Source organism: Protopterus annectens, chromosome 6.part0 (genome assembly GCF_019279795.1).
Source record: "Protopterus annectens isolate FY-2018-M chromosome 6.part0, PAN1.0, whole genome shotgun sequence".
Lineage (NCBI taxonomy): Eukaryota > Metazoa > Chordata > Ceratodontiformes > Protopteridae > Protopterus > Protopterus annectens.
Window position 1 is genome coordinate 1,325,227,061 of NC_056737.1, and position 15,990 is coordinate 1,325,243,050.

At 36.4% G+C, this 15,990-nt stretch overlaps 1 protein-coding gene across 1 annotated transcript in view; it reads right to left on the reverse strand.

Moving 5' to 3' along the window:
* Nucleotides 1-15,990, reverse strand: part of CACNB4 (calcium voltage-gated channel auxiliary subunit beta 4) — a 509,529-nt gene that overhangs the window by 57,414 nt on the left and 436,125 nt on the right. The window contains exon 12 of the mRNA XM_044073655.1: nucleotides 15,612-15,797. Within this exon, the coding sequence (XP_043929590.1) occupies nucleotides 15,612-15,797 (186 nt within the window). The remainder of the gene's footprint in view (nucleotides 1-15,611; nucleotides 15,798-15,990) is intronic.

Consider the following 15,990-nt stretch of genomic DNA (forward strand, 5'->3'; position numbering starts at 1 on the left):
CCAAAGACTTAAAAAACATGTTTATTTCATCATAGTTTAGTGTTTCCTACATTTTAACACCACTCTGGGGCTATTTACAGTTTTTTAAATAGTTTTATATGTAATTTCTGAGTGGTGTCTGGCATCTTGAAGTAATTCTGATTGTTTAGTCTGCCTCTAGGTATCCTACAATGCAGTGCTCATCTGTAAAAAGTTACATCATGCAGGCCTCTTTCTTCCTAAAGCTTCTGTCACTGCATTGATTTTGCATACATACACACACTGCTGTCTTTCAGTCAGTTTTAAGTAACATGTCATGCCATTCAAAGACTACTTAAAACACAAACAGTGCAAATGCACCAGAACAGACTTTCAAAGTGCTTTTTACTGTTGCTTCTTTTTAGAATGGCTAATCTGCAGTTTTTTTGTGAAGCCTGAATTGTACTACTTTGACTCATCTCCCATCCCACTTCACACCTAACTTCCCTAGCTGTCAAAGTGCTAAGGGTAATTTGAGCTGTTAGCTGCTATGATTGACAGCTCACAGCAGGAGACTTGACTCATGTACTGTTTCCTTGTTCTAGCCTTTACTTTCTGCATGGATAGGGGAAGGTCCAGGGAGCTGTGACATCACAGCATGGGTGGGTTTTTAGGATGGTCATGATGATGCCAGTTTGGAGAGGGAATTGGCCAGAAAACTACCTGTATTCAGTGGCCTTGATGACATCAATGAAGTGGAGACTTTTTCAGGGTGGGATATAAGTTTTTTTGAAAGTGAAACCACCACAGTACAGAAAAGTACTGTTCTAGTGGAGAGAAACAGTCAATTTAAAATATTTTAAATGCTGTGTTGTTGTTTATTCATAGCAGGGACAATAAATAGGGAGAAAGAGGACAGAGAACTTGAGCATTTAATAACAGAACCCCGTTGTTGTCCTTTAATGTTCTCAGTGAAATACTGCACAGACACCTGTGTGATACTCCTATGTTGGCCTTATCAAACTTTTAGACTGATTTATCAAAACTGCAGCACACCTGAAGGCTATGGAATGATATATGTTCTTCATACTCCTTGCACATTTTCTGATGTCTTTATTTACAAGAACACTAAAATCTAAATTATTAAAAATTGTCTGTCCAAGATCATCATAAACAGCAATAACACCTTATTTTAATCAGTATGGGTTCCTGCAATTTATTGCACTTGGCCTATTTATCCAATTGATCAGTATGCCTTTGAATTCTTTATTGATCCTTGATGTTAGTAAATAAGTTTGTAATTTTAGTATCATCTGCATAGTTAGCTGTCCAACATTTACTGTTAATTGGGAGCACAGTCATAAAAGTCTAAAACAAAAGGAGTCCTACAACAGATCCTTGAGGAACACCTCTTATTACACTATATTTTTGTATGGACCAGTGTTCTCATCCATCTCCCTGCTTAACTGAATAAACTATTGGAAACTTCAACAAGGTGTCTTTATTCCTCTCACAGGAAGGACATCAGAGAGAGACAGTCTCCCAGATCTGCAAGCTAAAGTGATTTTATCTGGGCTAATCCTTGGTACTCTGTTTTTTATTAGTCCTGTCACTCTCTGGACCACAGGTGGGATACCAGACTTCACTCGAGCCCTTTGGATTACCTCTGTTTTTTTATTTCTAACAAAGGGATCTGATTTCATCCTCAACCACATCTACTTTTTTAACCTAGACATTTTGAGAAGGTTTCTATTCCAGGGGGTGGACTACACAACCTTGTTTGATCCTTGTAGCAACTGGCATACATTCCTGAATAATGCCTTCTAGTTTATTCAAAGAATAATAATCAGTAATAACTGGAGCTTGGTATTTCAGTGCATTACATTTAAGGGCTGGTTGGGCCAGCATTAATTTGGAAAGCAAGTCACTAATGTAAAATGCAACTAGAACTAAAAACTGAACCCGACTGTATTTGATTTTAAAATGTATATTTATATAACTATTCATTTGTGTGACTGCATAAAGGGTTAATCTCATGTGCCTTGTCTATAAGAATGGCAAACTCTGTCAGTTACAGAATAGTAACAGACATACCTCTTAACCTGTTAGAGCAGGAAATCTGGACAAAGGCACAAATAATGGGGGGACAAAGGCCTAAAAATAGGGGCACTTTTTAAATATTGCTCTTACAAATTTAGACAGTTGATAGAATTACAGGTTATTCATTAGCATGCATTTTCTGAAGGATATGAAGTCTAAAACTCAAATGTGTGCCATTATTTTCTGACTTCAGTCCTCAATTATTTTCCAGTGATTTTTCAGAAAAGCACAATTTTATGAGAAACAGACCATACATATGAGTCAAAAATATGGACATTCTGTGAAAATCTGTACAGTTGAGAGGTATGGAACAGAGTACCAAAACCTTCTTCTTCCAGAACAAATGTGTTCGCAACAAAGCTGTATAAAATGAAAGTTCAAAATACTGCAGTATCAGAAATACTACTGCTATAGCAATGAAAAAATGACAAAATAATCCTCTGTAATTTCTAACAATGGCCTACTTCTTTGTTAAGACTTTACTACTCACTAGAAGGCTGTGGGAGAATGATCTGAAAGATAAAAATAGGTAGGTACTATTTTCATTTGTATCAGTGTGGTAGGGACACCTGGGTAAACAGACAGAAAGCAGATAGTCAGGTGTGCATAGCTACTTGTCACACTACCATGCAATCAGCAGTACATTAACTGAAATTGAACAGTGTGTGACACGTCCATCTGCCTTACAGAGAACTGGAAACGTATAATGGAATTATCATCTTTGGGTGAGATGTTAAATGAAAGACACACCTGCCAGAGCACATTGTAGTTCTATTTCAAAACGCTGGAAACTGTTCTGATGTAATTGTAAAATTAAAGCCATACTTTACTTAGCAAGCTGTCTCTCCTGCGGTTACTTCCATGTGGGTAAAACAGCGAGGGAGACGAGCACTTTAGAAACATTCCACTCAAAGTGAACATTTTAAAACGATTTTTTTTGTTTTGTTTATTACAAATAAAGTTAATATCTCAAAAAAAACAAAAACTCCAAACCAGACTGTGAAAATTGAATGAATCCACCAAATAGCTAAAGTTCTCCTACACAGTTTTATTAAGCGCTTTTAGTCCAACTGGATCGTTGGATTTCTTCAGATAAAACACCATTCAATAGAACACATTTAAATACACCTCTAAAAAGGTCATCTGACCCATCCATTTTACTTTTAAAGAAACATAAAATTAGATTATATTACTATCTATCAAAATACAAATTTAATATACTTTAAAAAGACTAATGTTACCAGGTACCCTCAATACTATATAAAATAACCTTTGTATATATATATATATATATATATATATATATATATATGTATGTATGTAAAAAATTAAAGATGTAAAATTGTAAAACATCTCTTAAAATGATAAAATGTTGTCAATTCCTTAAACAATTCATGCAACTTAAAGCTAATTTAGATACATCCTGTAAAAAATGCTCTAAAAATATATATATTTTGTAAAAGCCGTGTGCATCAAGCATAAGAAATATTTATAAAAGTGTGCTTTAATTTAAATTCATCTATCCAGGTTTTTTAATTTTAATAAGCACATAATAGAACATTTCGCATTAAGACCAGGGTATGTATATGCGTTCAGCCTTATTTGCCAAGTTAAGTTCCAATTTCTCTAACAACAAGGGAAATGAGCCTCCCCTAGGACTATTATAAACTTGCTTCACCACTCTAAATTTAAACTTATGGTCTGGAAACGTTAATATGTGTCTTGCTAAGGCGTTGTCTTCCTTGTGATTACCTATACTGTACAAATACCCTATCCCTTAGTCTGCGGTCTGTTTTTCCAATATAAAATGAAGGACATGCTTGACATTTAGCCACATAAACTACTGCCTTAGAATTACAATTAATTTTATTTTTATTAATTATTTTAAAACCATTAAAGTAGGTACTAGCTCCCTGTCTTATTATATTGCAGTAAGGGCTATTTCCACACTGCATCTGCATCATGCCTGTGTTCCTCACTTGAGGCTTTTTGTCTTTTTCTAATAAATTTTTTAAATTGAATCTCTTTCTCAAAACAAATCTGGGGGTGTCACCTAACTTAGATGCCAGGATCCTGTCTTCCTTAAGTAGATTGAAATAGTACCCAAAGGTTTAAGGTCATGGCAATATCCTACCGGACTGATTCCAGACTCTGAATTTCACATGGAATTGGTGAAACTTTTTAACCAACAAGGACTACAACTGTTAACAATGATGGTAAAACATTATTCTTTAATGTCAGAGGAACTTGTGGGCACAATCTCGGGTTTGGATAATCAAATTAAAAATCATCTTGACTTTGAAAGATACAAATATTGTTTTATTGTATCGATATAATTGTATCTTTCAAAGTACAGAAAACATCTGGTAAAAATTAGACAAACAAAAGTAAAAAAATTAGAAAGAGACTGCCACCAGTGTCCATACTAATTAATAGGTCCAGAAAGATGCATTCCCATCACTGTGGAAAAAAATCCTACAGCATACCATTGAACAAAGGCAGCACATATACAGAGTTTAATAGCAACAGACCAATAGCAATTCTCTCACTCCCCCCCCCAAAATGTCAGAGAAATACACCTATACACAGCTGGTGCAATACCTAACCTCAAATAACCTGGTCTCAGAAAAGCAACATGACTTTACGCCCCAGTACAGCATGACTACTGCTCTACTACATTTTACCAACATAATAAAACAACATACAAAGTATGGTCTGCTTGTGTCAACCATGTTCTTAAACCTGTCAAAGGCATTTGATACTCTCTTGCACCAGCAACTGCTCATTTAACTCTCCTCATTAGGACTTTCACATTACTCCTTGTTGTGGTCCCTTAGTTATCGATCTGGAAGGCAACAAGCTGTTAAATGGCAACAAGCCTACTCATCCTTTCAACCAGTGACTACAGGTGTTCCTCAGGGCTCTATCCTGGGCCCTCTGCTATTTAATATATTTGTTAATGACCTCCACACCTCCACTTACCATGCTAATTTAGTTTAGTTTGCAAACAACTCAACATTAATATGTTTGGCCTCAACAATAATTATTTTATTTATTATTTATTTATTTTGTTTGTTTACCTGGTAATGCCCCACTGGCCATGAGGCCCATTTTCAGCGGAGACCCGGGGAGAAGAGATGCATACATACAAATAGTATTAAATATCTCTGAATATGAACAACTTCTACATAAAGGTGTCAGATTAGGATATTTGACTGATGAAGATGTTAAGAAAAAGTTTAGTAATAATAATGCTAGTATGGCATATTTGTATTGTGTACCTAAAATTCATAAAAATCTTACTAACCCACCAGGTCGCCCTATTGTTTCTGGAAGTAATTATTTTCTACATAATATAGGATGTCTTTTACATTAATTAATGTTACCTAAGGTATTGTTGTTGCCAGCTTATGTTAAGGATGTATCAAACTTTTTGCAAAAAATACAAAATATAGGCTGGAATGATCAAATGTATTGGATTACCCTTGATGTAAAAAGCCTGTATACAATCATTTCCCATGAGTTTGGTTTGGAGGCAGTAAGGTTCTTCTTGGGACAAGGTCCAGCAACAGAGTATATAGTAGAAATGTTACATTTTTGTCTCACAAAAAACATTTTTGAATTTAGAGGTGAATTATTTAGACAGAAACAGGGCACAGCTATGGGGGCGGCATTTGCAAATTTAAGCATGGGTTTGTTTGAACAGGAATACATCTACAAAACTTCACTTTTCCATCAACATATTAAAAGTTATAGTAGATTTCTAGATGATCTAATTTTTTAGTGTGAAGGAGGGGAAACAAATTTGATGATTTTATATCTGAGTTGCAAATGAATAGATTTAATCTTAAATTCTAAAGTGTCTAAACTCAAAATTACCCTTAGAAACAAAGCATGGGCTTTATGGTGTTCTTCTAAAGACCCCCAAGATCACATTAAATACAGGCAAACCAGGAACAAAACCCAAAAATCAATTTTACAAGACAAAAAACAATACTACTGTAATTTACAGACAGTAAATCAAAATAACCCTCAGAAGTTTTGGGCAGGTTTAAATAATCTACTATATCCTGGACAAACTTAAACCCCAATCCCTGCTGCAACTATTGATAAAACCCCTGAAGATGTTTGTCAGTTTTAACCGATTCTTTACTGAGACAATTCAAGCCCTAGCTAGCCAACTACCTCCTAGCTCCCCTGGTCCTGAAAGTAGCACCCCTAGAAACCTACTCGCATTCAGCTTCCATCCAGTCGCCACTTCAGTTATCCGTACCTTGATCAAAAAATTAAAACCCACTACACTTTCTGCTGATCAACTCCCTGTCGAGTACCTACAAAAATCAGCTGATGCTACTGCTTACCCCGTCTCAATACTAATCAATCGAACCATAGTAGAAGCTAAAATTCCCACCATCTGGAAAATATCCTATGTAATCCCACTTTACAAAGGAGGCAGCTCTACTGAATTCTCCAATTATAGGCCAATAGCTATACTCTCTCCACTTGCAAAGATTATGGAAAAATGTATTCATTGACAACTTATGCACCACCTAATCCAGAATCACCTTATGGCGGACACTCAGCATGGCTTCCGTCCTCATCACAGCACTACTTCAGCCCTCCTAGCCTTTATCAACACCATAAACCATAATTGCAACAATAATTATATATACTCAGCCCTCTTCTTGGATCATTCCAAGGCATTCGATATGTTGATTACCAACTTTTAATCCACACCCTGCAAACATTCTGTCTAGATACTAGAGCCCTTCAGTGGTTTCAATCCTACCTGAATGGTCGACAGCAAGCTGTCCTCTGGCAGAACAAACTCTCTAACCTTCTACCTAACACCCTTGGAGTACCACAAGGCTCTATACTAGGGCCCTTGCTGTTCTCCATCTTCATTAACGACCTTTATACTGTCATCCCAAAAGTCAGCTGTATCCAATATGCTGATGACTCTACTCTGATTTGCTCAGCCACATCTCCAATAGAGTTATGGTCAGCTACCCAGACCACCTTTAATACAATAGAAAACTGGCTTTCTGAACGTAGTCTGATCCTAAATCCCAAAAAAACTAAAATGCTATTATTTTCACCAACACGTAGGTCTACCGCTTTCACCTTTACCATAAATTCAAATGATGGCACAATAATCTCCCCTGACCCCTCTACAAAACTATTAGGTGTCATCATAGACAATAATCTAAAATTCGACCTACATGTTAACCAAACTATCAAAACCATCAATAAAAAACTAGGGTCACTTTACAGAATAAAAACCTTCCTAATCCCTCCAGCTAAAATTGCCATAGCTCGCTCTCACCTTCTTTCAACCCTTCTGTATGCATCCCCTCTACTCTCAAATTTAAACAAGACTGTCCTTAACAAACTCTCAATTTGCTACAACCACATTGCCAGGTTTGCCACTGGGCTGCCTTTTAGGACACATCATTGCATCGATCTAAATCAGCTTGGGTGGCCTGAACTACCCAGCCTAATCCAGTATAACCAACTGATTATGGCCTATAAAATCCTCTATAATCCGGACAATACTGCTGCACTTAAAAATATTATCACCCCCTATAACAATCCTAGACTGCTTCGATCCTCTAACAAACTACTAATTCAGACTAGCAAAATTAATAACACAGCCGGTGACTCTCTCTTTGCAAACTCTGTAAGTAGATCCTGGAACTACGAACCTGAGGGAAGCTGTAACCAACAAAATCCAAACAGAACACAGCTTCAGGGATCGAGCCAATAAATATCCAAGTTCCAATAAAGGGTAAACGCTGATATAAAAACTTTCTTTTATTGCCACAAGTAACCAAGGTTAACGCCAATATATTCAACTAAAGAAACACGTTTTCGTTGCTGAAATGCAACTTCCTCAGACCATGAAAGCATCTGAATGTATAGTTTAAATACACTGATATAAGATAACATGTGATTCCTATTAACAATTTAAAGGTATACATCATAAAATGCTATATGCTATCATTTGTAAACACTTTCAGCAATGTTAATTAACTATCTAAACATTACTACCAACATGTTATAGTTAAAAACATAAAACATATATATAAAAAATATGTAAAAATATGTATAAAATATATCTCCAAATGAGACCCAAATATTTTGTTAATTTGGAAACATAAAATACTCTAAATATTGGAATAATAGTGACTACATTCTACTAGCCTTAAGTTTTAATATAGGCTTGATAGAAATGTAGTCATTCAAACCCGGTTTCTTGTTTGATTCCAACAGAATCTGCCAGTGGGTCTCCCTTTCTTCTAACTTGGCCTGCCAAGGTCCTCCCCTGGGGTCCAGGTTAATCCTTTCTAGTACAAAGAATCTGTATTTGGCTGTAGGGCATGTCTGTGTATGTAGATCCTGGAACTCTCTTCCAGCTGATATTACCTTACTTTCCACCTTAGGTCAATTTAAAACTAGACTCAAACAATATTTGTCACTTAACTGGCTATGTCAATGTATCAAGCCTGGCTAACTCTCTCTAGAATGTGTAAAAATCTGTTAACCAGTTTACTGTGTAATTTAATTTAATCCTGACTTGCGCTCAGGATTAACTCTAACCTGTGGAATTTGTTTAACTTGCTTACTTATATAATCTCTGTAAATAGTCTGTTTGTAATATGTAATGCTGGTATTATGTAATGCTGTATCTGCTTACCCTTGGAGCTTTTCTCCCTGGGCCTCCGCTGAAAATGGACATGCATCCAGTCAGACTATCTCGGTCAACAAATGTAAAATAAAATAAATAAATAAAAATAAAATAAATTTGAGGGTATACAAATTGGAAAAAAAGTATTGTTTTTAGATGTAGAGGTAGATGTATCAAAAGGATATTTACAAACTAGGATACATAGAAAATTTGAGGATCAAGTCAAATATCTTAAGGCCACTAGTTTCCACCCTCCCCATACCATAGAAGCTCTTCCAGTTGGGGAGTTTATTAGGTTATAGAGATTATGTAATGATGTACAAGAATTACAACAGGAGGCACAAAAAATGTATAACATGTTCTATTCTAGAGGGTATAGCCAGCAAGTAATAGATAAAGTTTACCATAACATGAATCTAACTGATATACAGGTATAGAAAATAAACATGGAAATGATAAATTATGGTAGTAACATGACAATAAATAACTCAGAATTTTATTTTATAACGTTATATAGTGTTTTTAGTGATAAGGTGGTTGAAAGGGTTAAATATTTTTGGAACTATCCAAAAAAATCTAAGGAAGCACAATATTGGCTACCAGAAAATTTAAAAATCTCATATAAAGTAGGTAGAAAAATAGTTTTATAGTTAAAGGAAGGTTAGTTAAACTAGAATCCAAATTTTATGATACACCCAAGAAATTTGGAACTGAGGTCTGTGGTAAATGTAAAGCCTGTAAACATATAGTTACAGGCTTTGATAGTATAAATGGGAGAACATTTGATAATAAAGGAATTTTTAGATATGATACAGAGGGCATTATATACATGCTTAAATGCCCTTGTAATACATTTTACATTGGTGAAACAAAAAGACCTTTTAAAGTTAGATTATTTGAACACATTAGGGATATTGAAAATGTTAAGATGTTTAGTTCACTGGCAGGACATTTTTATTATGCGCATCAGAGTCAGTCAAGGGGTTTAGTAGGTACAATTTTAGAAAAAGTGGTAGATAATTATTTGTATAATTATATTAAAAATGTTAAAAATGTTCTTTTGTATAAGGAAGCAATTTATATTTTAAAGTTTGACACTCTGGCACCACAAGGAACGAATGCAGATTTTAACTGGAGAGTTTTCCTTTAAATAATGTTTTCTGTATGTAATTGAATAATGAGAATATTGTTTAATTGGATTAATGAGGGTATTATAAATATGGGGTGTGATGGATGTTAAGTATTCTCCTGTGAAGGCACAAGCCGAGACATCAGAGGATTAATAAACTCTATGTTGTACTTTGTACTTTGGACACTCGTTTGTGGTTTTCTACACGTTTGGCTTCTTTTGTGGTTTAGTTCGTATTAAACAATCAAACTGAACATGTATTAATCAACAATGTAGAAAGCAAGTTAGTAAAGAAATTAGTTGTACAACAATAATTAGCAAATAATTAACAAATTAACAAATTTAACAAAAAAATGGCAAAGTTAGAGATAAAAACTGGCTGCGTGAGTTAATAGTGAGAACAGTGTGATACAGTAAGTGCAAGACAGAGAAATGCACTCTACGTAACAGTTAAAGACAAAGCAGTATATGTGTATACATTAACTGAAACTGAGTGTAGAATCAAGACAGCCTTCAGCAGTTATTAGCTGTAGCTGTGAGAACGAGCTAGTTTAGGGTAAGGTAAGTGAGTCGTAGGTAGCTTAACCAGGAGCATGGCAGGAGCAGAGTCAGTGTTTTGCTAGATGTTCCTTATGGAGGTTTTTACACTCATGAATGCTGGGGGTTTTAGCCATAGGTTGAGGAAGAGTATTCCACAGTTTGGCAATATTATGGGAAAAAAGGGCAGTGCCTGCGTGTTGTGGGCTTGGGTAATCTTTAACAATAGTTTATTTGAGGATCTTAGAGCTCTGGGATTGCTGTTGGGTTGGACTTGATTGGTGAGTGCCAGGCAGTTGTTAGGTTTGTGAATTATATAGTGGGCTATGGACAGTTGGTTAAATGTTAAAAAGTTTGGTAGTTCTAACCATTTAAGTTGGGAGAGTACAGAGCAGTGGTGGGTTCTGTAAGGGTGGCCTGTGGCAAACTTGGTGATTTTGTTGTAGCAAGATTCCAGATTATTTAGGTCAGATTTATGAATGTTTGTAAATACTAGGGAGCCGTAGAGGAGGGTGGAGAGTAGATCTGTGCGGGCAGTGACTAATCTGGCATTGTCTGTAAGGTAAGGTTTAATTCTGTAAAGTAATAATAATAAGAATAAGCTCCAAGACATCACCCAAAAATCTTTTGCCTCTGTAGAAACTTGGCTCAAAGAATAAAACCTCCTACTCAAGCCCAAAAACCCCCAATTAAATGAAGTTAATGCTGCTTACATCAAAATGTTGAAAATCAAAAGCAATCTTTTTTTTCCATAAAGTCAGCAAATTATGCTATTGTTGAAACTGTAACTCACAGCACACTTCTAAGTGTTATAATAGATGACAATCTCAAATGTGACCAGCATATATAGCACACCATTAAATCTACACACCAGAAACTGGGCACCCTTTATAGGATCAATGGATTCCTTACAGATACTGCAAGAAAAACTCTAGCCACCATCTTCTTATTGCCAACTCTTTTATAAGCCTCTCCTACCTTAACAAATTTAAACAATACTCAAGAAAGAAACTTGCTTCCTGCTACAATAAAATAGCTACATTTATTTTTTATTTTTATTTTACATTTGTTTACTGGGAAAGTCCGACTGGAACAAGGTCCATTTACAGCGGAGGCCTGGGGAGAAAAGCTCCATAACATAATGGTACAAATACAACAAATGCCAAAAAAATATATACAATCAGAGCTCCATGTCTTTATATGACAACACATAATCCACGAATGACAGAAAATTTCTATACAGTGGCACATATACAATCAAAGAGATTTTTCATACCTTAGTTTGATTTGAGCAAGCTTGGTACATAGATAGCAAAACTTTGAATTCCCTATTGGCAGTACAAAGCATAAAAATGAATGGAAATGGAATCTGGAAAATAATGCTATTTGGGAGATATGTCATAGTGTGAGAAATAGTTTGTAGGATAGGAGTTCCTGATAGGGAGTACAGAATAGCCGAGGTAAGCAGTGAGGAAATGAGGTGTGACAAGTTAGGAGGAGAGCAGACAAGATTTTATGTGATACAGGGACAGAGCCATGATTGCAAGAGGTGTGACTTTAGTGATTTCTTGAAACGTGAGATGGATGGTGCTGAGGAGATACTTTGGGGGAGGTTATTCCATTCCCTAGCAATGGTGTGGGAGAACAGACTTTTCCCTGCAGTGTTATTGGCTTTGGTTATGCAGAGCAGGGTTTTGTTGGATGAGCGTAGAGGGCGATTTGCAGAATATTGGTTTAGAAGTTGGTTTAGGGCTGGAGTTTTCAAAGGGTTCCTTATTATGTTGAAGGTGAGGACTAACTGGTGATAGCTAATTAGCTGAGGGAGTTCTAACCACTGTAGTTGCTTCAGGGCAAGACAGTGATGACTTCTAAAAGTGGAGCTGTTAGTGAATTTTGCAATTGTATTGTAACATGACTAGTTTGTTTAGGTCTGTTTTCCTGATATGAATTAGGATTGGTGATGCATACATTAGGGTTGACAAGAGGTGGGTTTGGGCTAAGGAGAGTCTAGCTTGGCCCGATAGGAACTGTTTGTGGTTTGTATAGGGTTTCTAGTTTCTTATGTACCTTTGTGATGGTTTGTGAGATATGGACATTAAAGTATAGATTGTTATCTATTTCAACCCTGAGTAGCTTAGTGTGAGGAGAGGGGGAGATTGTGGTCCCGTTTTTGGAGGTGATAGTGAAGGTAGGAGGTGTGGATTTGGATTTATTGGGGGTAAAAAGGAGTAATTTGGTCTTGCTGGGGTTTAGAATGAGTTGGATATTGGTAATCCATTGTTCCATGGAGCAGAAGGATTCTTGGGTGAGCTTTTGAAGAGTGGTTATGGATGGGGCTGAGCAGATTAGGGTGGAGTCGTCTGCATACTGTATAAGTGATGCATGCAGGGTGGAGGGATGTAGTTTGTTAGTGAAAATGGTGAATAGCAGAAGACCCAGTATTGATCCTTGTGGGACGCCTACAGTAGTTGGTAATAGAGGTGATAGTGTACTTTGCCATTCAACTGATTGTTTTCTCTCAGAAAGAGAGCTTCTAAACCATGAAGTAGTAAAGGGGGCGAAAGATGAGGTTGACAGAGTGTCTAAGAGTAGGTTGTGGGAGACCATATCAAACACTTTTGATATAGCTAGGAATATGGCTGAGACAAATTTGTTGTTGTTTCTTAGATGGTTAATCTGACTGGTAAAAGAGACTAGAGCAGTGGTTACTAGATTAAATTTGCCAATTGTCATAGCTTAAAGCCGTTAAACTGTCTTGAACTAGAGAAATACATGACATATTCACAACAAACTACAGCACATAAACTCATTAATCATTTAGAAAAATGTCCTGTACTACAAAACTTATTACTACCCCACTGTCCAGCAAGGAACCTCCGTTTTAGTAACAAATTCTTATTACTTACAAATAAGTCAAATAATGTTGCATGAGACTCGCTGTGCTCCCAATACATTGCTAAACTTTGGAATAGTATCCTCACACAAATAAAACTCTCAGACAAACTCAATAGTTTTAAACCACCACTTAAACAACATCTGAGCAAATCCTGGTCCTGCACATGCTCATCACAAGGTTGCGTTCACCGTACCATACTCTCCAAAAACTCTCCTTAAACAGAATACTTTCAACCTCTCACTGAAATGGCTAAACAATTCTTATACATAACTGCTGCCTGCAGCGGTAGCATTGTTACCTCATAGCAAGAGGTTCTCCCATTCGATTCTCGGCTTGGCTTGGGAGTGCCTTTTGTGTGGAGTCTGCATGTCCTCCCCGCGGTTGGGTAGCGTTCGAAAGACATGCGTGCGTAAATGGGCATGCCTTCGTTGAAGGTTGGGCATCGAGCTGGCACCTTGGCATTTCGTAAAAATCTACTGCCAATCATTAGCGGACCGGAGTTCCGCTGTGGCGACCCCTTACCGGGAAAAAGCCGAAAGACAAACAACAACAACTGCTGCCTGTACAATTCACTAAGCTGCACATGGATTTTCTCTTTAGTAACTTCCACCTCTGTAAAATCTTAAAATGTACAAATGTAACTATAGCTTGTGTATAAATGTAAATACAAATGCAACTACTCTGTGTTTAACTGGAACTTAGTGTAATGCAATATAAGCAACTGGAGCTTTTCTCCCCAGGCCTCCACTGAAAATTGGTATTACCCAGTCAGACTTTTCTGGTAAACAAAGACAAATAAATAAAAAAAATACATAGTGAACTTAAATTCCACTTAATGAATTTAAATGCACTGCACTGCATGGGCCACCCATATGACCTATAGATCATTCCCATACATTCACCTAATATAATTCTCAGCTGTAATTTTCTTTTTTTTGCTGGGTAAATGCAGCAATTGCACTCCCAGGTGGGTGAGAGGTCCCACACTCCTGATCTCTAAACAGACTACCTGTGAGGTTTCACCAAATCAGAGAAAAGGGGAATTCATTTAGTTCTCTTTTCCTTGAGTTAGTGGAAACTTGGGTGCAGCACGTTCACAAACTGGGGGGTGGTCAAGAGCTCCCACAGTGGAAGACTATTCAACAATGCTTGAAAGTGGTGTTTTCAAGTTCAGTGACTTCAGCAGCCACAGGGGGTGGTAGGACAGTGTAATTGGCACTTCAGGTCTTGATAAGGTCAGATGTTTTAAAAGCCAAATTGATGCGTTACAAATGACACCTTAGGACAACTTAATCGAATTATCCCGTTGACCCTGCATTGCCTGATTGCCTGATGTGATGTTTGTTTTGTCAGTTTGAACTGCATTTCACTTATGTAACAAGTTTGTGACTGAAAAAGATCCCTTATGTTGCATTTCACGTATCTCTATAACAAATAAACAAGCAAAAATAAATACATTGAAGTAATGAACTTTGCTTCTTATTTATAATAAGTAATAACAGTAAGTAAAATCAATACATTTTATTTCTTCTTCTTGGTCTGATAACAGTCAATGAGTGGTTATGCAGTAGTGACTGACTATTCTGTTGTAAATTGAATAAACTTAACGGTACTTAGATTAAGATTTTTTTTTTAAAAGAGAATGGACACTGAGGACTATCATAAATGAAATGTTGTATGCATAACTTGGTGTCTAGTTGTTTCATTTTTGGGATGTTGATAAGCTTAAACCAATATCAATGCAGCCTTACATTTAATTATTAAGGGCCATGGTTATTTTGATTTCAGTGCAATACTCGCTTGACAGGTCTTATCTCTTCCTACAAGCAAAGCATATAGCATTCTACCATAAAAACAATGGACAGATAGCTAACCATATTTCTGAATTTTGTTATAATCCCATGCTCCATTACATAATGCATGGCACACAGTGGCCTCTTTATAATAATAGTGAATGTTTCTATTTCTAGTTCAGGCAAGCTTAACTTAGTACACAATAATCTTGAACATATCAGCTACCAATCAAATGAGTATGATTTGTCCTGCCACTGCTAACAGAAGATTTATTATTCCAAACAAATGGCGCTATATTATCACCTTTTTAGTGACACAAAAAAGTAAGGAAAATTTAGGATTTGAGTTAATTCCTAGATGCTATGTTTTATAGTTGTGCATCATTCACACTAGTGCATGCCTGCTGTTGAGTTTCTTGTTTCTGTGAAGTAAAAAGCTTGTAGCCTGTGAGACATGAGAAATCTGTTATAAATGAGGCAGACCATAAACGACCAAGGAAAATTCTTTACCTGTAATCCAGTGATTGCCGTAGGATATTGTGATAGTGCAGTAGAGCCCAGGTTCCTTCCAAGCAGTGGGGTCATTGGGGTACTATTGGGGGTATGAGTAGCACGCCAGTAAGCCTCAAGATACTCCGCTAAGTGTTCACATGCATCTTCTAACTGATTCTCGTCCAAAATGACATCAAACATTTCCTACAAGTGAAAGACCAGGAACAGTATTGTTATGTTTCTAAACTGGGGGAAATGAATACAAAAACATGTAAGAATATAACTGATACATTAACTGCAATTAATAGATGCAGTTAGTCATATGAATTTAAATTGCAGTGAAATAACAACTTTGCTCACACACTTTTTTCTATACAGCTGATAGAACTCAAAGTAG